The sequence below is a fragment of the Pezoporus wallicus genome, unplaced genomic scaffold (assembly GCF_028554395.1).
Source record: "Pezoporus wallicus isolate ANWC-B61680 ecotype Strahan unplaced genomic scaffold, APGP_CSIRO_Pwel_v1 contig_2012, whole genome shotgun sequence".
Lineage (NCBI taxonomy): Eukaryota > Metazoa > Chordata > Aves > Psittaciformes > Psittacidae > Pezoporus > Pezoporus wallicus.
The window spans coordinates 700,131-720,675 of NW_026639840.1; the positions used below are offsets into that span (position 1 = coordinate 700,131).

The window sequence follows — 20,545 nt, forward strand, 5'->3', positions numbered from 1 at the left end:
TTGCTTAAGTTAAAGAAGCCCAGTCCTTGCACACAAAGGTTTTAGGGAGTGCTCTGTATTGGAAATCCCACTTATCCTTTGACAAGTATATATTTGAGGCTTGTTGTGTAGTGCCCATCAAAGATTACTGGTGACTTTCATTATTTTAGAGAAGGCTCATGATCTCCCTGATGTCATGTACATTTCATTAAAATCCCTTTTTTATAATGGCTATTAATATTAGTAAACTCCACTTCCTTTTGATAGTAGGACTGATTATTCTGCTACTCAATAGCCTATTTTAGGATAGAAAACTACTTTGTTGTATTGACTTGCTGGGAACTGTCATTCTACAGAGTGAGATGTTTTTCAATCACCGTCTTACAAAGGCAACAACATAACTTTATTTGCTTTATTGCAATTAGAATAAGAAATTGTAGTGGATCTCAAAATAAGTCTCTCTTCTCGACTTAGCTGTGTTTAGGATCCTGCTGCTCCTAAATTCTACTTTCCCAGACTATGATACCCAGTGGAGTTACAGGTTAAATGACCATTTTTGATGCTGCCTGCATTTTTCCGTATTATTTGATGCTACTTTTTGTTTCCCATTTGCTGGGTTTCCTTCAGTTACAACTTGAATGCTAATGTGACTCCATCCCCCATTGGGATCATGCTGATATTGACTCGTGCATCTCTGAGAAGCTTTTCATTGAGGTGGTGGATGCTCTGGGCTGCCAAGTCATCCTTTCTTGGGTTTAGCACCTTTCCGTTCCATAGGACCTATTGAAAAAAGACATGTCATGCACCTAATTTGTCCCAGTGTGTTCCATGGGCCACAAAGGTCCTGCTTATTTTCCAGAAATCAGTATTTATTGTGTTTAAGATTTCTAGTCTCAAATATAGTTCTCATAAGCAAGTGGGATTGGGAGTCCACAGATTTGGTTAATTGTACCTCTGCTACAAATTAGAAGCCTAAATGAAAAAGATGTGTTTAAACAATAGGTATTTCTAAAAGCCCCTATTCAGGTGCCACCATAACCCTGAAGGTGCTTCAAGTTTAACATCACTCTTTCTTTCTAGTAAAAATTATTAATTGGTAACTTATTAGTAGTTACTGATTGCAAGTGTTACATTGATCTCGTGTAAGTACTATATATAGTAGAAAATACTATAAGACAAATCAGACAAATACATTTGTAATATAAATATAAATAATATGAATATATTCTATAATATATTACAAAAAATTTGATAAGTTTCTGCTATCACAGGCTGTTTATGTACTAACATGTATTTAGCACATTAGTCCTTTCTTTTAAAGGGTTTTATTCCTTGCTTATATTAGTGTTCCATACAGCTTACTTTAGGAATTTATGTTGAATTTTAAAGCCTCTGTTGTATAATATAGAACAAACACTGCAATTGGCAACCAAGTTGCAGGTCAGAAATGACGTTACTAAAATCCCACTATGACTTTGTTTCTTTCCCGGAGGCAAAAGCAGTAATGCCCTGTGCCACTATCACTACCACCCCAGTACTTACGTTATCAATAGCTATTATTCCGCCTTTTTTTATGAGGCGCAAACATTTTTCATAGTACTCATTGTAGCTTTCTTTATCCGCATCAATGAAAGCAAAGTCAAAGCTTTCCGCTTCTCCACTGGTCAACAGTTCATCTAGATGAGCAACAAAGTGAGTCATTGCACCCTGGTTAATGCTGTGTGGGAGGAAGTCATCCATTTGTGTCAAAGTTCTCATTTAATAATGTTTGTGGTGCCTTGACCAGGCAGTTTATTCCTCTACAGCTAATTACCAGAAAAGCCTATCCCACAGAAACCAATTTAGACATAATGTATGCCATAAAACACTCAGTTACTGAGTTCTGCCTACTTAGAAGTTCATGGAATAGTTCTAAAACTGCAGCATACAGCTAGGGCTGCTGAAAGGTGCAGTAAAACCAGGGCAAACAGTTTGAAACTGGGCACACTCTACACCTTCAGGTATTTTTTTTTGAGCTGATTGAGGAGAGTTGTTTTCCTAAATGAATTAGGATTTTTCGTGCATTTATGAACAAGTCCTAAATGCGAATCTCTCTTTGCTTATCAAGTACCATGATACAGATTCAGCAGTAGCAGTCGTTTTTCTCCTTCTTAGTAGCTGGTGTAGTGCTGTGTTTTTGACTTTCGGCCTCGGAACAACGCTGATAACACCGATGTTTTTAGTTGATGCTCAGTAATGTTTACTCTGACCAAGGACTTTCTGAGCCTCATGCTCTGCCAGGGAGGAGGGGAAGCCGGGAGGAAGCAGAGACAGGACACCTGACCCAAACTGACCAAAGAGGTATTCCATACCACAGCACGTCATGCCCACTATATAAACTGGGGGCAGTTACCCGGAAGGGTGATCTCACTGCTCGGGTTGGGATGGGTATTGGTTGGCAGGTGGTGAGCGGTTGTATTCTCTTCCCTTGTTATTTCCCTTATCATTATTATTATTGGTGGTAGCAGTAGTGATTTGTGTTATACCTTAGTTACTGCACTGTTCTTATCTCAACCCGGGGGAGTTACATTCTTTTGATTTTCCTCCCCATCCCTCTGGGAGAGGCGGGGGGGGAAGCGAGAGAACTGCTGCATGGCTGAGTTGCCAACTGGGCTTAAACCACAGCAACAGGTCATGAACAAACCCTGTCGTAGATCTTTATCACATCAAAAGATTGCTGTAACTAGTCCTTCTGTTGGCCAAGGCAAGTGGAATTTGGTTTTAAGTTCTCAGAAACTGACTTGTTGTCTGAGAACTCCAAATCACCACTTATGGAGCAGCTGACTGCTACCTTCCTAAGGTTCTTGGTATCCCCTCTTGCCAGCCCCTGCCCTTATCCTCTGTCAACATCATCTGTCAGGATCTTTTTGGCTGAAGCACTGCCTAGACAAAGCTCTCCATCAGACTTCAAGGACAGCAGTGCATCCTAGCAGACTGCTTATTTGCCCCTTCTGAAAGGATGGATGAATTTGGAAGTAATACAAGGTTATTGGTGGATCTGGATCCTTTCCTGGAAAATTTCTTCTACCTCCTCCATTCCTAGCAAATTTCTTGCATTTTCAGAATATTTATTAGTATTTCCTCTGCCCTGCATCTTATTTTCTTGAATGATAAAAGTTATCGCCTTGCATGATACTATCAGATCCTAAATTTGAACTCTTCTGGACACAATTCAACTGTTATACACTAAATTTTACAATGGCTTCTGTTTTTTTCTGCACCTCATCCCTTTCACAAAACTCTTCCTGTCTATAACAAAGGACTAGTTGCTTAGAATGGACAATGGATAAGAGAAATTGGGCTTTGTCTAATTAATCTGTGTAAATCAGCTTTCCCAGAAGCAGCTGACAATTGTACTTTATAGATTAAACAAGGTGATGGACAGGGCAGGTGACTGACCAGTATAGCCCACTACATAGGGCAAACGTTTTCCTCCTCTCTGCTAGCATGCAGGAAAACTATGAACTTCCAAAGTTATGAAGTTTTCTGATTTACGTATTTTTTTTTCATATAAGGGAAGCCTTCTTACTGTTAGCAAACGAATCACATACACAAGCATATTTGGCTTTACATTTCATCAGTATTATATTCATCTTCTATTTCTAGGAAAAGGTAAAATCAGAAGTATTTTAGGATACTTACCAAGTGTTTGAATTGCTGGCTTAATCCGTAGGTCAATTTTATGCTCTACTCCTGCCTAGAATGAAAAGAATAAAGAGTTAATGAAAGCAGTCAAGAAAACCCATGTCACTAGGTTGCACCCCAAGAGTGACTGTTGTTCAGATACTTTTTCTATTATCTCTAGGTTCCAGACATCACTCATTTATCTTGCCAAGCTGAAGTGTCTCAGCCTCCTTTAATGATAGGAATGCTTCTAATGGATATGCAAGTCTAAGATACCAAAATCCCTTGACATGCAAAAATGAGTAACAGAAGAGATGCTGCTTACCTCCTTCCACAGTGGCTTTCCAATTTTGACATAGTCCTCATTTATATCACAGGCAACAACTCTGCCGTTATCTGGCAGGACAAGTGCCATATTCAAGGTATTATAACCCGTGAAAACACCTAGGAAAATCACAAGAGTCATGAACATTTAGCATAAATAATAGAGTAAAACCCCCAAAGGAGGCAAGGATGGTAATTTATTAATGGACACAAAAGGCTTTCCCCTTCATTTTTAATGTAATGGTGGGTTGGGAGGAATTGTTGCTTCAACTTTGTTGGTTTTGAACCAATATTTTAGCAAACCTTCATGGTGGCTTTGTCCAAAAGTCTCCTGGACACGCAGTGCAAAGCCTTATCCTGCATTGTAAGGAGCACCCTTAGTTAAAAGTGGAGCTAAATCCTGAGCCAACGGACTGGACCAGCAGCAAAATAACCGTAACAGCCAGGTAATAACCAGGTCAAGAATGAAGATGGTGAGACCCCATACTTGGCTGCTCAGCATCAGTCTGGCTTTGTGACATCCTGCTAATACAGGTGCATCAAGCAAAGTGGATTGGATGCAGGGCCTGTGCAGCAAAACATTTCCTTGTGGCAAGAAACTGACACAGGAAGGAAAGAATGCACCCTGTGCTGCAGCTGGTGGAGACCCAGGTGATCTCTTATTTTTCCAGATTGCCTCAGAGTTGACAAGACATCCATGTTGATGCCAGAATTGCTGAGTGCAAAGAGAGACAAGCAAGTGCAAATCTAATGCTACTTTTCACATTGTAGTTTGCCCACCTGTTTGCTAAGATGGGTATGCAGTGCCTTCCTGTATCTAGATACTTATGTAAACACAGCTGTATTTGGAGAAGCACAGCCAGGAGCTTTATTCTACTATAAAGAGAATAAAGTAACACTCTTACCTATTTCAATAACTTTCTTGGCTTTAATGAGTTTGACCAAATTTGCCATAAACTGTGCCTGGTCACAGGATACCATCATTCTACCCCAAGGATGATCAGCGGTGAGCTAGAAAGGGGGGGGAGGGAAATAGCATGTCAGCCAAAAAAACCCGTAACTTCCAAAACAATGTCCTAGCGAAAATGCACAGAGAAAAAAACAGAAAAAACCAGATTCTCCTGCCTTTCTCATTTTAAATGGCTTTTTGCTCTGTCTGCGAGCTAGAAATTGGTTTTAATTTAACAGGAACCAAGGAGGGTGGGCGGTGTATGTCATAAACAGTGGCTAATCACTCAAAGCAGTAATATGCCCCAGAGTTACTGTGACTGTAGCAAACTGCAATAGTTACAGCTGATGGAGAGCCATAGAGGAGGCTTGACTGTTAAAGTCCTTTATTTCTGTGAATTTACATAAACAGATGCACTTTTTAAAATTAACTATAAGCTTTGTACTTTATGTCCTTATTCCTCCAAGACATGTAGGATGGTTTTATGAACTGATAGGTTAAAGTCTGTTGCCAAAGCTCAGATCACATGGTTCTGGCTATGCAGCACAGAGCTGGAGAAGCAGTACCTATGCCAGTGTGGAAGGGCCCCTGGCACTGAGGAGGGGGTAGCAGGGCTGTGCCATGACAGCTGAACAGTCCACCCACTTCCTTTCTTCCTCCAGGGCTCATTCTAATCAACCAGCTCCAGTACTTGGTATTTAATTGGTTTTATAGAGGAGTAGTTTGTTTCACTTGAAATGACTTAGTCCTGAGTCATGAGGTCTGTTCTGAGCTCTGATACTGGAGCCTGCTCCAGTGTTGCCTCTCTGAGGTACCATTTCCTTATGTGCCAACTGAAATGAACAGAAGTCATCTGTTCAGGTCAAAATCAAGCATGGACCAAACACATGGGCTTGGGAGCCATAGCTCAAAAAAAAAAATACAAGTCTAAAATGTGTGGTAATATTATTACACTCATTTAGGTAGCCTGAACATTGAAGAATCTGGCTATTACCAGTTCAAAACAAAATCTAGTATGTACGCAATAAGATGGAGGAGGGAGTATCACACAGAGTCCAGCTGTTCAGGATGAAGTCTGGGCAATACCAAAAAGCCCTAGGTGGAACAGTAACAATACTAAACAGAAAGTTGTGTTAGGGCATAAAATACCGACCAGTCGCAGCTTCTTTAGAATTGGATGTTCCCGCAAAGAGTGATCCAGTATGTATTGCCAGATAGGACTGCTTTTCCCAATAGTACTCCTGGGTGATTTGGGTGTCCCAAAAATTAAAGGGAATCTTTTACCTACAAGAAACAAACAAACATTTATCTTTTTCAGTTATTGCCTGCTTAAATAAAGCAAACACTCAAGTATTACTAAAGGCTAAATAGTTCTTCGCTCTGAAAAGTCCAGTGAAAAGAAAATGCAACACAGCTAAACAGCTCAACAGGGTATATATATATATACACATATAATTTTATTCTTTTTAACCTCTAAGATGTCCAGCCCAAGCCTGCAAAGGCTGAAAGGCAAAGAATTGAGTGCTGTGGTACTCTGCATCAGTGGCTGATGTGAAGGTTATGAGCTGTCATGTTCTTACAGCACAAGTAACTGCATCAAAACTCAAAGGGCAAGTGTAACGAGAGAAGCATGAATGAGGCACACTATTTGCTTACTCCAGGGACCTTGTTTTGCAGTTGATAGAGGCTGCTGGTCTTTAGGGCTGTCAGCTGATGCATCTTCTCAAGCCCTGTGGTCTCCCGAATACTTCCTGGCCTTTTTGCCAGAGGAAATATGGCATTGCTCAGTGGCTTGTTTAGCGTGAAACCAGTGTTCAAAGGAAGTAGGTGCTGAAAGCTGAAATTCAAGGACTATTGCTTGTCTACTTAAATACAGAACTGATCACAGCTTTGATGCCCAATGTTTCTTTTACTAAATGGGCCAAATATTTTAAAGAAATAACAAAAGAAAAAACAAACAACCAAAACAAAAACAACGAAAACCAACCAAAAAACCCCAACCAAATCCCAACAAAAAAAATCTCAGTTCCACATCTCCTGGCAGTTGCTTGCGATTGAAGAACACTATTTCGAGATTTTTATTTTGTTTTGTTAGTGGCTCTATTTTACAGACGATCACCCCGAGGTGTAGATTATTTCAACAACTTGCCTGAAGTCAAGGGGTAAGTAAGTACCCGAGCGGCTGCGTTGCAACACCACCCTCCGCCCCCTGCCTGATGGTGGGTTCACTCTTCCCTTGACCCCGGGGAATGGAAGTAAAACTGTTACCAGAAGAGAAAGCTGTGGTCAGGACACCAACACAGCGTTTTCGGGCTTCGGCCAAATAAATGCAACCTAGGGCAGGGCTGGAAGCGTGTCCTCCCCTCTCCTCTGCTGGGCCCGTGGCCTCGGCCCCAGCGCTGCAGTAGCTGGGTTACAGGAGAGGCTCTGGCTCTGAGCGCACCACCGTACCTACCGCCGCAGCTCAGCGGAGTCCCGGTCCGCGGGGCAGCCCAAGGTGGAGGGATGCTGCCGGGACGCCACGGTCCCGTCCGGTCCGTTCCCCGGTGGGGACACGAGGAGGACGCAGCCCCCATGTGCATGGAGGGGTGCGTGGGTGCCGCTTACCTGCGAGCATCCCCGTGGCAAAGGCGACCCCCAGCATCGCCGTCCCGACGGCCACTTCTTTGGGCACGCTGAAAAGGGGCATTTCGGGGCCGAGACAGGACGGGAGCGGCGCGGCGGGTGCGAGCGGCGCGGCCCGGTCATACGCGGGCGTGGGGAGGGGCGGGACGAGGCAGCGGGAGGGGCCGGGGCGGGAGGCATGTGGCGCGGCGTGCTTTGGGGCGGCCCCGGGCTGCTGTTGCCGCCTCCTGGCAGGGTGGTGCTCGCGGTGTCGCATGTGCCCGGAGTTACCCGCTCCCCGGGGTGCCCGATGCTGGGCCTTGCTGGCGGGAGGGCGAGCATCCCGCGGGAGGTGCGCGCTTTCCTTCTCCTCCCGCTGGCGTGTTCTGTAGCGGCGTGTGAGGTGACAGAAGCATCGCCTGGGGTTTGTACCACCACCTCCTCGGAGGCTCCGGTATGCCTTTGGTGCAGACTTCTTTTCGAAACACAAGTTTTGTGAGAGCTAGCAATGGGCTCTGATGGAGGAACTCCGAGAAACGTGCTTGTGAGAGCCTTGTCCTCCAACCAGCCTAGGAAATGTGCTTCCTCCCTCCCTAGCACAGCTGGGTTTCGCAGCTGAGGTGTGAGCAGATTCATTACCAAAAGGATGTAAGATTGTGGGTGTTCAGTTCTGTGCGCGAAAGAACTGTGAGTTTCCAAGTGAAAGGGATTAAGGAAGATCTTCCACGAGAGGGGGAACGGGACTCTCTTTCCTCTGCCGCTGTTTCAGCCCGCTTCTGCAACACCTTCCAGGCGAGGTGCAGCAGTGCCTTTGCCACTGACAGCCAGGTTGTTTAGGAATCTCCTCCCTGGTCTGATCTGTCACTGAGGGAGTTGATACATAAACCAATAGCGACTATGCCATTTTCTTTTCTTAGGAAGGAGGCTAAAAGAACTTTTCTGTTTCTTTTGTTGCGTTACATAGATACACACTGAAAGGCTCCTGCACTGCCTTTTGGAGGTGGGCCAGGGTTTTGATTTTCATTTTGTGGAGTGCTGGCAGTATCTGTACTTTGCAAAACACGAGCAACATGTGAAGATCTATCATTTTGTATCTCTAAAGGAGATGAAATTAGCAGTGTTGCGCAACGACTGGGAATATGCAGCCATGGAGTGGGTTGCAACTTGGCCTCAACAGATACGGGATGAAAGCAGGTAAAAATTCCCTTCTGGCAAATAGCTAATCTCTAGAAAGGCAGGTGAATTGTGTGCCAGTGAGTTAGGATGGTAACTTTTCAACTATGGTCCTATGGTAGCAAAAATATCTAGTGTTAAAGCAGTTAGCAGAAAAACATTCTTTCTTTTTAAGCACACCCTAAGTGCAGGATTAAATATTTCACTGGGGCATTTATGAGATATGGGTTTGCCTATCCCTGTATTTTTAGTATGTGCTAGGCTTTATTTAAAGAGACTTGAGCTCGGAGCTTTTGTATTTCCTTTGCAGCAGCTAATCATGTCACGCACTAAGGAGTTTACAGTGCTTTCTGACTTGCAGAACAAAGAAAGTTATCTGGTCTGTCTTGGTAGATAAAATATCTTTCAGTTCACTTATAAAATTTATTTGATTTTGAAAGCTGTGAGTGTTGTCGGCTTCTTTTTCTCTTGTTCAGTATCTCATCACTTTCTCTGTGTACATTTTGCTTTTTTTTTATATGGAAACCTTTCATCCCATCTTTCAGAAGATGAGTTATCAGGAAGGGCTGCAATGTGTCAGCTTTAGGCCGAACAGAACTGTGGGAGACAGCAAACTCTTCCAGCGGCCATAAATCAGATTTGTGACTGTGCAACTCCATCTAGTGAGTATTCTCTACAACTGCAGCAGGAGGGAGAGAGTAACTGTGGGACTTGGTTTTTCATGGAGCACTAAATTTGTGAGCTTCCGATGCTGTGTTTTCCTCTCGACTCTCAACGTGCTGCCTCACGTGAAGCTCTCTGGAAACTTCAAGTTTCTGAAATCTCCAAGAGAACTGGTGAACAGAATTGCTGACATACTGAACAGTCTCTGAACCCCCTGCCCCACAAGTTCTTCTACAGCAATAGCTTAGTTGGGGCGGCAGTGTCAGGGGGTGTTTTACTGTCTCAGGGTATTGGACAGTGCATTGTTTCCTTTAGACAACTGGTATGTGAGTTAAGATGAAACACTTTCTTAGAGTCATAAAAGAAGTAAAGTCTTCCAACCAAATTGAAAAGAGCCAGCTGCTTCATTTTACATAGGTCTGGTAATATTACTGAATAGGAAACTTTGAGGAATCAGATTAATTAGGCACATGATAGCAGTGCTGTGGTTACCTGAGCATTTAAATGTTTTGGTAGATTTCTGCCTACTACTTGTGCTGACTAAGGTGAAGGCTACCTAGAGATGAAAACTGAGTGTGAAGTGGACATGGGTACAAACCCTACTGCTCCCTATATCTGTAAGGTAGATCCAGTTGTACAGACTTCACAGGAGATCAGGACTGTTCCCAGTGTTATAGTCAGTAGGTATATTTGCTGTGCCTGAAAGTGCCTTCTCCCTGGAATAGCATTCTTGAAAGGGTAGGAGGCCTTTGGCAGCATCTTCAGTCTGAAGCCAGAACATGACTGCTTTTGTGAAACATAAAGAGTAGGACAGACAGTATTCAGACTGGCTAGTCAGTAGCTGGCCTCAGTGTGTGCAAATCCTCACTTTATTCATATTGGTAATGTATTCACTGCTTCACAGTCACTGGGTGTCCTGGTTTTGGCTGAGATAAAGTTAGTTTTCTTGTTAGTACAGTGCTATGTTTTGAATTTAGTATGAGAATAATGCTGATAACACACTGATGTTTCAGTTGTTGCTAAGTAGTGCTTACTCTAAGTCAAGGACTTTTTTTTTTCCCCCATACACTGCCAGTGAGGAGATACACAAGAAGCTGGGAGGAAACATAGCCACAACAGCTGACATGAATCACCAAAAGGATATTCTTATCCCATAGAATTTCATGCTCCATATATAAATGGGGGATACATTGGAAGCAATGGCATTTTTCTTCCCAGGTAACTGTTGTGTGTGATGGACCACTCTTTTCCTGAAGATGGCTGAATACCTGCCTGCTGATGTGTGAATCAATTCCTTGTTTTGCTTTGTTTCCACATGTGGTTTTTGCTTTACTTATTAAACTGTGTTTATCTCAACCCATGAGATTTTTCACTTTTACTCTTCTGATTCTCTCCCTCATCCAACTGGGGGACAGCAAGCGAGTGACTGATGCTTAGCTGCTGGTGGGGGTTAAACCACAACACTAGGTAATTGATACCTGCAATAGTCAGTAGTTCTGGTGAAACCTTCCTCCCAGGAGTGTTTTGTATGTGGAAACGTTACACACCAACCACCTTGGTGTCATTTAGCTCTGTAGAAAATGTAGAAATGGGACTGGCAAAGCAGATCAGCAAGTTATCCACATCGACGTGGTGCATGAAGATGTGTACGGATGGGGCCAGTTAGAAAAACCAGGAAGCCATGAATTCCCATACCTTTTAAGCTACTCACAGATAAACAAACCTGTAAACATTTTATTGTTTGTATTTATGTAATTTTAATGGGGTTTTGCAATCTCTTTGATTAAAACTGAAACAGATTTTACTTACCATATTTACATGTTCATTCATCTGTCTCAGGCATTGTAGATGAAGTGTACATATTTAATAATTTTACACTCCACAGTGTATATCCCTTTGCAAAAGCTGGAGAAATCAGATGATGTTAGAGTATTTTAAAGTATTTTGAACTCCATATAGAACTATTATTTTTTTTATTCACAATTGAGACTCCTTTTTTCTTCCAGTTGGTTTTGCTATTGTATTTGTCTTTTCCACCCCTGTTATCTCTCTACTATAGTGTACACTTAACATTTCATTTTATAGTTCTGTAATGCAGTGTTTGCCATTTACTGCTATAACCACCTTGACCTTAGAGATACTCATTCCACATGTAGCTGTTGTAGCAATATTTTGCCATGAATGTTCACACATCTTCTCAAATGAAAATCCTGGTATTGTAAGAATGGTATAATCCTTTTTTTTTTTTTTTTAATCTGTGATAAATGAAATTTGTCTCTGAAATTTTCTTCTGATAGTTGAAATCAGTAATTTGAAATAAGACAAATAGTTTCCCAAATACTCATCATTGCTTCTAAAGTCATCTGGATTTTTTTATCAGACAAACTGTAAGTATCAAAGCTTCCTTTAATGTGATTCATTGTCCAGCTGGAGGGTAATCACTAAAATGGAACGCAGACATGAACAATGACTTTAGGTAAGTTGGTTCAGTTACTTTCGTCTTGCTCAGCTGCTTCTATCACATTCAGTCTTCTGTGGGAGCTTTTAAAATATGTCTTTCAATAACAGCTTGTAAAGGCTGTGGTACCTTCACATCTATTTCAAGGCTAAGGTATCAACATTTCAAATGCTGCTGCTAAGAAAGCTGGTGATTCATGAGCCCATAAGCCTTAAGCCATTAAACTTGCAAACAGCGAATGGTTTAGAAACAGTTTTCAGCTAGAAGCATTTTGACATATTGGTAAATATTTTTAGGCCTTTGTGGCTTACAGGCCAACATTTTGAATATATATGACTACTTTTTGCCATCTCATTACAAGACTAGGTTCAGCTTTGGACATGCAGGTATCGTGAGGAGAGATAGCCCCTGCCAAGCAGCATAATTCCTAGTGCAAAGTAAGTTAATGGCTTCTATGAAAATATCCCTCAAGTATCAAGGACTGTAAAACTCAAACTGAGCTTAACTGTGGGAGACCCAGTGAAATAGCTTGTTCAGTGGCTCAGCTTGACAGATAAAATGATAGAAGCAGTTCGGCTGACAAAGAGAGTTTGCCACTGAAGGATGTGGTTTGGAAGCCCATTGAATTTCTCAAAACAGGCGGCACACTGTTCTGAATCATCTCCTTCCAGGCTGTGGCCCAGCAATTGCACACACAGTGATGCAATGGGTGCTTGCTACCAAGGAATAAAGCTTTGTACTATTTTGCTCCTGCAAATGGTCCCCATGTGATGGAAATGGGTACAACCTGAGTGGAGCATTCTGCTTTACATACACAGCCTACTGTAATTTTCAAGATATTGTTGCACTTGAGCCTTAAACTGCATAGTGCATAAACAAAACATGACAAATTTTGCTCCTTATCACTCTGATATGCAAAATAAAATGAAAGAAGTGGTGAATAAATCAGCCACAGCTGTGACAGACACCTCACTAACGAGGCTCTCCCATACCATTAACTTTTGCCTTTTCCGACATCTGAAGAATTCAGTGTCAAAGGCCAGCAGACTGGATTTGTTTTACACCAGATGTGCGAACGGATGCCAAAAATGAAGGCTAGTTTTGGAAGCCCGGTGGTTTTCTTCTTCGATTAAGCTGAAGGGCAGCTGTCCTAGAGTTCCCAGTGCAAAAAGCAGAACTAAAGCAACAGCATGGCAGCAGGAGAGGTGCAGGATTGGGATGTTCTTAGATAATCTGCCCCAAGCATATTAAAGAATGATGAATGATCACCAGGGTAGACCTGGTTCCTAGGGACCTTTAGGTAGGATTGCTGTTACACAACTAAAAATTTGTCACAACCATGTGAAAGCCATGCCAGGCATGGTTTGGGACTTAAAATCAAGAAGTACTAGTAGACTGTTAGTTGGGAAGAGCAGGGGAGGGAATGTAAGTCAGCTGTGGTTTCCTAATATGAAGAAACTCTTGAATTTACCAGGTAAAATATCTCTGATGGAGAGAGCCTGATTAGGCTAGGCTTGGCTCGGCTAGGCTAGGCTAGGCTAGGCTAACCCTGGTTAAACTAGGCTAGGCTAACACAGGCTAGGCTAGACTAACCCAGGCTAAATTAGGCTAGGCTAGGCTAGCCCGGGTTAACCGAGGCTAGGCTAGGCTAACCCAGGCTAATCTACCCCAGGCTAGGCTGACCCGGGCTAATCTGACCTGGGTTAATCTGACCCGAGCTAATCTGACCCGGGATAATCTGACCCGGGATAATCTGACCCGGGATAATCTGGTTTTGCATAGGCTAAAACAGGCTAGGCTAGGCTAACCCAGGCTAACGCAAGCTAGGCTAGGTTGGCCTGGGCTAGGCTAGGCTAATCTAACCCAGGCAGAGCTAGGCTAGGCTATGCTATGCTAATCTAACCCAGGCTAGGCTAACCCAAGATAGGCTAATTTAACCCAGGCTAATCTAACCCAGACTAGGCTAGGCTAGGCTAACCCAGGCTGGGCTAGGCTAGGCTAATCTAACCCAGGCTAATCTACCCCAGGCTAGGCTGACCCGGGCTAATCTGACCTGGGTTAATCTGACCCGAGCTAATCTGACCCGGGATAATCTGACCCGAGCTAATCTGACCCGGGATAATCTGACCCGAGCTAATCTGACCCGGGATAATCTGACCCGGGATAATCTGACCCGAGCTAATCTGACCCGGGATAATCTGACCCGGGCTAATCTGGTTTTGCATAGGCTAAAACAGGCTAGGCTAGGCTAACCCAGGCTAACGCAAGCTAGGCTAGGTTGGCCTGGGCTGGGCTAGGCTAGGCTAATCTAACCCAGGCAGAGCTAGGCTAGGCTATGCTATGCTAATCTAACCCAGGCTAGGCTAACCCAAGATAGGCTAATTTAACCCAGGCTAATCTAACCCAGACTAGGCTAGGCTAACCCAGGCTGGGCTAGGCTAGGCTAATCTAACCCAGGCTAATCTACCCCAGGCTAGGCTGACCCGGGCTAATCTGACCCGAGCTAATCTGACCCGGGATAATCTGACCCGAGCTAATCTGACCCGGGATAATCTGACCCGAGCTAATCTGACCCGGGATAATCTGACCCGAGCTAATCTGACCCGGGATAATCTGACCCGGGCTAATCTGGTTTTGCATAGGCTAAAACAGGCTAGGCTAGGCTAACCCAGGCTAACGCAAGCTAGGCTAGGTTGGCCTGGGCTGGGCTAGGCTAGGCTAATCTAACCCAGGCAGAGCTAGGCTAGGCTATGCTATGCTATGCTAATCTAACCCAGGCTAGGCTAACCCAAGATAGGCTAATTTAACCCAGGATAATCTAATCCAGGCTAATCTAACCCAGACTAGGCTAGGCTAGGCTAACCCAGGCTGGGGTAGGCTAGGGTAATCTAACCCAGGCTAGGCTAACCCAGGCTAATCTACCCCAGGCTAGGCTGACCCGGGCTAATCTGACCCGAGCTAATCTGACCCGGGATAATCTGACCCGAGCTAATCTGACCCGGGATAATCTGACCCGGGATAATCTGACCCGAGCTAATCTGACCCGGGATAATCTGACCCGAGCTAATCTGACCCGGGATAATCTGACCCGGGATAATCTGACCCGAGCTAATCTGACCCGGGATAATCTGGTTTTGCATAGGCTAAGACAGGCTAGGCTAGGCTAACCCAGGCTAACGCAATCTAGGCTAGGTTGGCCTGGGCTGGGCTAGGCTATGCTAGGCTAATCTAACCCAGGCAGAGCTAGGCTCGGCTATGCTATGCTAATCTAACCCAGGCTAGGCTAACCCAAGATGGGCTAATTTAACCCAGGATAATCTAATCCAGGCTAATCTAACCCAGACTAGGCTAGGCTAGGCTAACCCAGGCTGGGCTAGGCTAGGCTAATCTAACCCAGGCTAGGCTAGGCTAGGCTAACCCAGGCTGGGCTAGGCTAGGCTAATCTAACACAGTCTAGGCTAGGCTAGCCTGGGCTGGGCTAGGCTGGGCTAGACAGGACTGGGCTGGGCTGGGCCACACCTGAAAGAGGTCAGTGGTGAATTTTTAAGTGGCAGTCATCCTTTTGATAAAATCCTAAGGAAGCCTTATTCTGATAGTTATTTACTGCTTCCTTTACATGCTTTGAAGTTCTAAATATCCTTCTGCTTTATTATTCTCAAATCATGTTTTCACTCTTTAATTGAACTTTCTCATTATTTTGTGTTTCAGAAGTCCCTTTCTTTCCATTTCTTTATAGACCGGGCATGACTTCATGGAAATGTCTAACTGAACTATAAACTGTCTTTATAAATGTCATTTTTTTCTTGAAAGCTATATTTTACTGCAATGACGAAAGTTTTGTCATGTGTTAGATGAAGATGTCTGCCTAAAATCAATAATGTTGAGGTAACAACATTGGTTTCTGCTAGCTTCTCAATTACTTTCTCAGTTGTTTGTCATAGGAATAATATATGATCAGTTGTTTCCCCTGTAGGCTATAAAACCAGCCTGTTCTCCTTTGATCACTTCTGCATACTTCACTTTTACTCTCCTAAGTGTAACACAGATTTTTAGAGCCTAAGACCTGTGAAGTAGCAAAATGATTCTTCTGTAGTCCATTCCAGGGGATAATAGCCTCCCTGTATAAAGCATCATAAATATACCTGGATAACAGTTGGCTCTTTCTTGTTACATTGCACAATCGCTATGGAATCCATTCCTGAATTTGCCATGCTCTTTGAAGAGTTGTCTGGGAGAAATTTACTTTGCAGTCTTTCCTTTGCACCTCCTGTTTCCTGTCGTCCTTTGCACCTTTTGTTCCCTGTTGCCCTTTTCTTCTTTTACGGGTAGCACCTTGTTCTTTGTATCTGTTTGTGTAACAAGTACAGCTGTAGAATTGCTAGGTTTTTAGTGTCTCCCTTTCCCCTCACCGCCCCTCTTTTTTCTTCACCCTCCTAATCCATTGTGTTAAGGATCGTTTCTGACGCCATTTTGTTCTTGAAGTTGCTACGCTTTGCCGCAGAGGGGAAATGCAATCATGCTGTGCTCTTCACTGGGAGCTTTATTTTTGCTGTCTCTTGATCTCCTGTATCTGAAATAAATTACACTACACCTGCGTGATGTCAGTAAAGGCTCTGCTAGGCAAAGGAGTACTTGAAACAGTATAGTTTCTTGTGAAAATGGGAGCAGCTGTAATGGGGCAATTGAGTCAGCAGCTGCTTGTTACTGTAATTGTTCTTCCCTCAAGGAAAGACAAAGTTTTCCTGAATGAGGCTTCAGAGGTAACAGGTAACTTGAAGAAGGTAAATTGAAGTTCTGGTCCCATCACATCATGGAAGAGAAGCTGCCTTTATTTGCCTTTGTTTTTTTCACATGTCCTGTGTTGTAAGGACACAAGGTAGTGATACAGAGCAGAGAACACACTATTTTGACTTTTTTTTTTTTTTTTTAATGAACCAAAACCAACCAACCAAAAAAAAAACCCCAAAAAACAAAAAAGGGGGGGGGTGAAGACACAAAAAACCCCAGAAAGTAGAAATTGAGTCATCTTCACTTTCTCATCAAGGGAAAGTATGTGAGAGGCCATTCAGACTTGGTGGCCTGAACGTTTTTTATTTCAAGGACATGCAGAGCATCTAACATCATTGTAGCCTGGCAGAGCCTTGCTGACATATTTCACAGCACAGAGCAGCTCTGCAGTTAGAGAGTTGTTATGTTTCCTAACAGGGTATTTGTAGCATGTTGTAAATGGTAACTGTTGTAACTGAATTCTAGGCTGTGGTCCTTAAAACCCAAAGTGCTACCCAACTGGCAGAAACCTTAATGCAGTTTGCCTTTGTCTTCTAATTCATGTAAGCAACAGTGGAAAATGCCAGAGTGCTTGGGAGTTAGGCCAGGAGGAGGATAGGTATGCAGCTGGTCATCCGTCTTAGTGCTTTTGAGAACGTAGGTAATTACTGTGTGCCATACACCTTCTTGATGAAATGCCTTTTGGAACATCAAAGCTGTTTGACCGGTTCCAAGGCAGAGACCATTTTTCTGACCAAATGGGGTTTAGTAACTCTTCCAGTCTAGTTGCAGTGTCTTTCATGGACTGTTTAGCTTCTTGATGTTTATGTGCCTACAGAGTTTTTGTATATCTAAAATAAGGCAGAAAATGTGGACTTGGTGTTTATTGTACAATTAGCTTGGACTTAAAGGCCAATGGCATTGCAGGTGGATGTGGCGTGTCCCCGTAACAATCCTAGTAAACGCGAGGCTGACTGCTTCTGTGCCTTTTCCATGGGTTTTGTATTGCCATGTCTTTAGAAGTAGTAGTAGGTCTTCTGGTGCTAAAATAAATTTCCAGACCCAAATATTTGCTGTGCTTGAAAGCCTGGCTCTAATCTGTACCATCAGACTTATTTCCTGCCTTAAAGAACAAAGATGACAGCTGATCTGTTCTTAATGGACAGTCCCTGATGGAGTGTGGGAATTTGGGAGTATCTGGGTATCCTCTGGAGCTCCACTCAGAAGATACCAAGAGCTTCTGTTAGGCATTAATGCACATAGAACATTTGACTGAACACATGTCCCTGGCAAAGATTCCTGCTTGCTGGTGCTGTTGCAGAATGATGCCACATATTGTTCTGTTTTGTTTTCTAAAGCACATTGAACTCGAGCAAAGCCAAAGGATGACTTGCTTTCCTGCAAGTCATCCTTCACTTCTGTTTTCCTTTAGGTAACACATTTTTAGAGCCTTGAACCCATGAGGTAGCAAAATGATTCTTTACAAATACTTTCTAAGGCACAGTAGTTTCTGTGAGTGAAATATTGTAAGTATCCCCAGCACAAACCAGAATCTGAGCAATAAAAATGGTAGTGGCAGGAAGACTAGAGAAAAATCCTGCTTCTTCTTACTTTCTGCCATGATAAACGAACTTGTCTGTTATGTCAGTGCACAGTATGAGCATTGTTCAGTTCCTCCCAGACGTTTGTAGAAACAAAATGTTAACTTTCATCATTGGTTAGTCTTATGACTGTCATCATACAATCTGTTGGTTGTAGGGGTTGCTTCTCCCTGCCTAATCTCCCCATTATCTCCTTTCCTTCTGAGACTGTGAAAGCCATTTAGACTATGGAGCTTGCTTCCCTTTTTGCCTATTCTAATGTAACACAGTGTGTGGCAAAGGGAAAAAAGTCCTGGACTTCATACAGAATGACCAGAAATTATTTGTTCATGAAATACGCTCTTGGATAAAGAAAGAGCTATAGGTTTTTAAAGCCTGCACTATCTTTGGATCAATCTGAATCAGAGGAGGGCCTGAAGATGACTGGAGATTTGACTTGTTCACAGGAAATGCAAAAAAATTTGTATATACAGGGCAGCAAAGGGATACTCTTGTCTTTGGCTCAGAGCTGAGCTCAAAGGCTGTGAAACTGATAAGTAAATTGAGTTGGGAAATTAATGTGAGGCTAATGTTATTTGAAGATGTACTTCTGGTACCAGCTAAGAAATTAGAATTTTTTTGTCTTTGCTCCAACAACTGCTTGTCCCTGAAAAAACGCTCTGTAAACCTGAATTTAAGGGGGTTCAAGTTAATATCTTTAGGCACCTGCATCTGAGCAGGTTGTCTGGACTCTTGTGATCAGTGAGTTTGCCCATCAGTTCCTTGTTTAACCATGCCGGTCTCCTGGCTCCCCTACTTGACTTCCTACTCATTGGGACACTCTGATCCTGAGCTTTGAAGAAGTGGTCCTTGAATGCTGACCAACTATCTTGAGCCCCTTTACCACCTAGTACCCTTTCCCATGAGACTTCCCTTAGCAATTGATTGAAGAGGCCAAAGTTGGCCCTTTGGAAATCCAGAATTGTGGCCTTGCTAGGTATTCTATTCCTCCCACAGAAGATCCTAAACTCCGCCATCTCATGGTCACTGCAGCCCAGGCTGCCATTGACCGTCACTACTTCAACCAGACCCTCCTTGTTAGTGAGTACTAGATCCAGCAGCGCTCCTCTCCTAGTTGGTTTGTCCACCATTTGCATTAAGGAGTTATCATCAATGCACTGGAGGAACCTCCTAGACTGTGAATGACTGGCTGTGTAAGTCTTCAGGCAAATATCGGGGTAGTTAAAATCCCCCATGAGGACCAAGGCATGTAGTTGTGAGGCTGCTTTCAATTCCCCTTAGAAAGCCTCAACTCCTTCGTCCTGATTAGGAGGTCTATAATAGACCTCCACAACTGTGCCACCCATACCAGCCTGTCCGTTAATTTGCACGCACAGCCTTTCCACTTGCTCCTCATCTGCCCCTGGACAGAACTCAATACATTCTAGTCTCTCTCTCACATAAAGAGCAACTCCACCACCTCGCTTTGCTGACATATCTTTCCTAAAAAGGACATAACCATCCATGACCACATTCCAGTCATGTGAGCTGTCCCACCATGTCTCTGTAATTGCCACCAGGTCATAACCTTTAGACCACACACAGACTTCTAAGTCCTCCTGTTTATTCCCCATGCTGCGTGCATTGGTGTACAGGCATTTCAGGGAGCGAGCTGAGCACGCTAGTGGCACCCGTGGAAGGTGGGAGGCCTTCTGGTCTTCATTCATACTAGAACATTGCCCCACTAGTTCAAACCCAGCTACAACCCCCTCGCACTTTGAATCTAACCTAGAGCTCTGTGAGTGAGCTCTACTAACTCTTGCCCAGGTACCCTTTTTCCCCTGCAGGACAGGGTTTAAACAACTACCCTTTCCCTCAAATGAAACAATAGATCGTTTCCATCTGATCTTTATTGGTGTAATTGCAGCCTTGCTAAGGTGAAATTATGACATTCTCTGACAGTACTATTGACTGTTGGTCAACTGGATGTGCCAGGATAGCAAAAGAGCTTGGTCTTGGTTTTGTTTGTTTTGTTGTGACTAAGTGGAGCATGTTGTTAAAGTTTTTATTATTCTGATTAGCTAGAGCAGCTTAAAACATTGGTCATTCCTTTAACCTTTTTGAATACCCCACTTACAGCCTGACTTTGAGAATAAGAGGCAGGTCCCTGTAAATTTCTGTGAACAGAGGAGAGAAGCTCTCTAAGAAGGGTATAGATTACTGTATTAAGAATCTGCTTGGCTTAACTGTTCTAATGAGCTTATTAATAGCACATACAATTTACATATATTTTATTAAGTAAATGTGCTGTTAAGAACAGATCTCTAAATAAACCCTGCTTTTAATAACTTGAGTGTCCCAGTGGCTTTAAATGCAGTTCCTGAA

At 43.3% G+C, this 20,545-nt stretch overlaps 1 protein-coding gene across 1 annotated transcript; it reads right to left on the reverse strand.

Moving 5' to 3' along the window:
- Positions 1-377: 377 nt before the first annotated feature.
- Positions 378-7,657, reverse strand: COMTD1 (catechol-O-methyltransferase domain containing 1). The gene is made up of 7 exons (XM_057416369.1): positions 7,523-7,657; positions 6,069-6,199; positions 4,872-4,977; positions 3,968-4,086; positions 3,661-3,715; positions 1,522-1,655; positions 378-759 (listed from the first exon to the last, which is right to left on the reverse strand). Exons 1-7 carry the CDS (start codon positions 7,602-7,604, stop codon positions 607-609), a joined length of 780 nt encoding a protein of 259 aa, XP_057272352.1. The 5' UTR covers positions 7,605-7,657; the 3' UTR covers positions 378-606.
- Between the last annotated feature and the right edge of the window lie 12,888 nt (positions 7,658-20,545).

Excerpts from the sequence above, each read along its gene's own strand:
- COMTD1 (XM_057416369.1), bottom strand. The coding sequence starts at position 7,604 with ATGCCCCTTTTCAGCGTGCCCAAAGAAGTGGCCGTCGGGACGGCGATG. Across the intron at positions 4,978-6,068 it reads TTCTAAAGAAGCTGCGACTG|CTCACCGCTGATCATCCTTG; the intron begins GTCGGTATTTTA and ends CCCCCTTTCTAG. Across the intron at positions 3,716-3,967 it reads GAAAGCCACTGTGGAAGGAG|GCAGGAGTAGAGCATAAAAT; the intron begins GTAAGCAGCATC and ends TTTTCATTCTAG.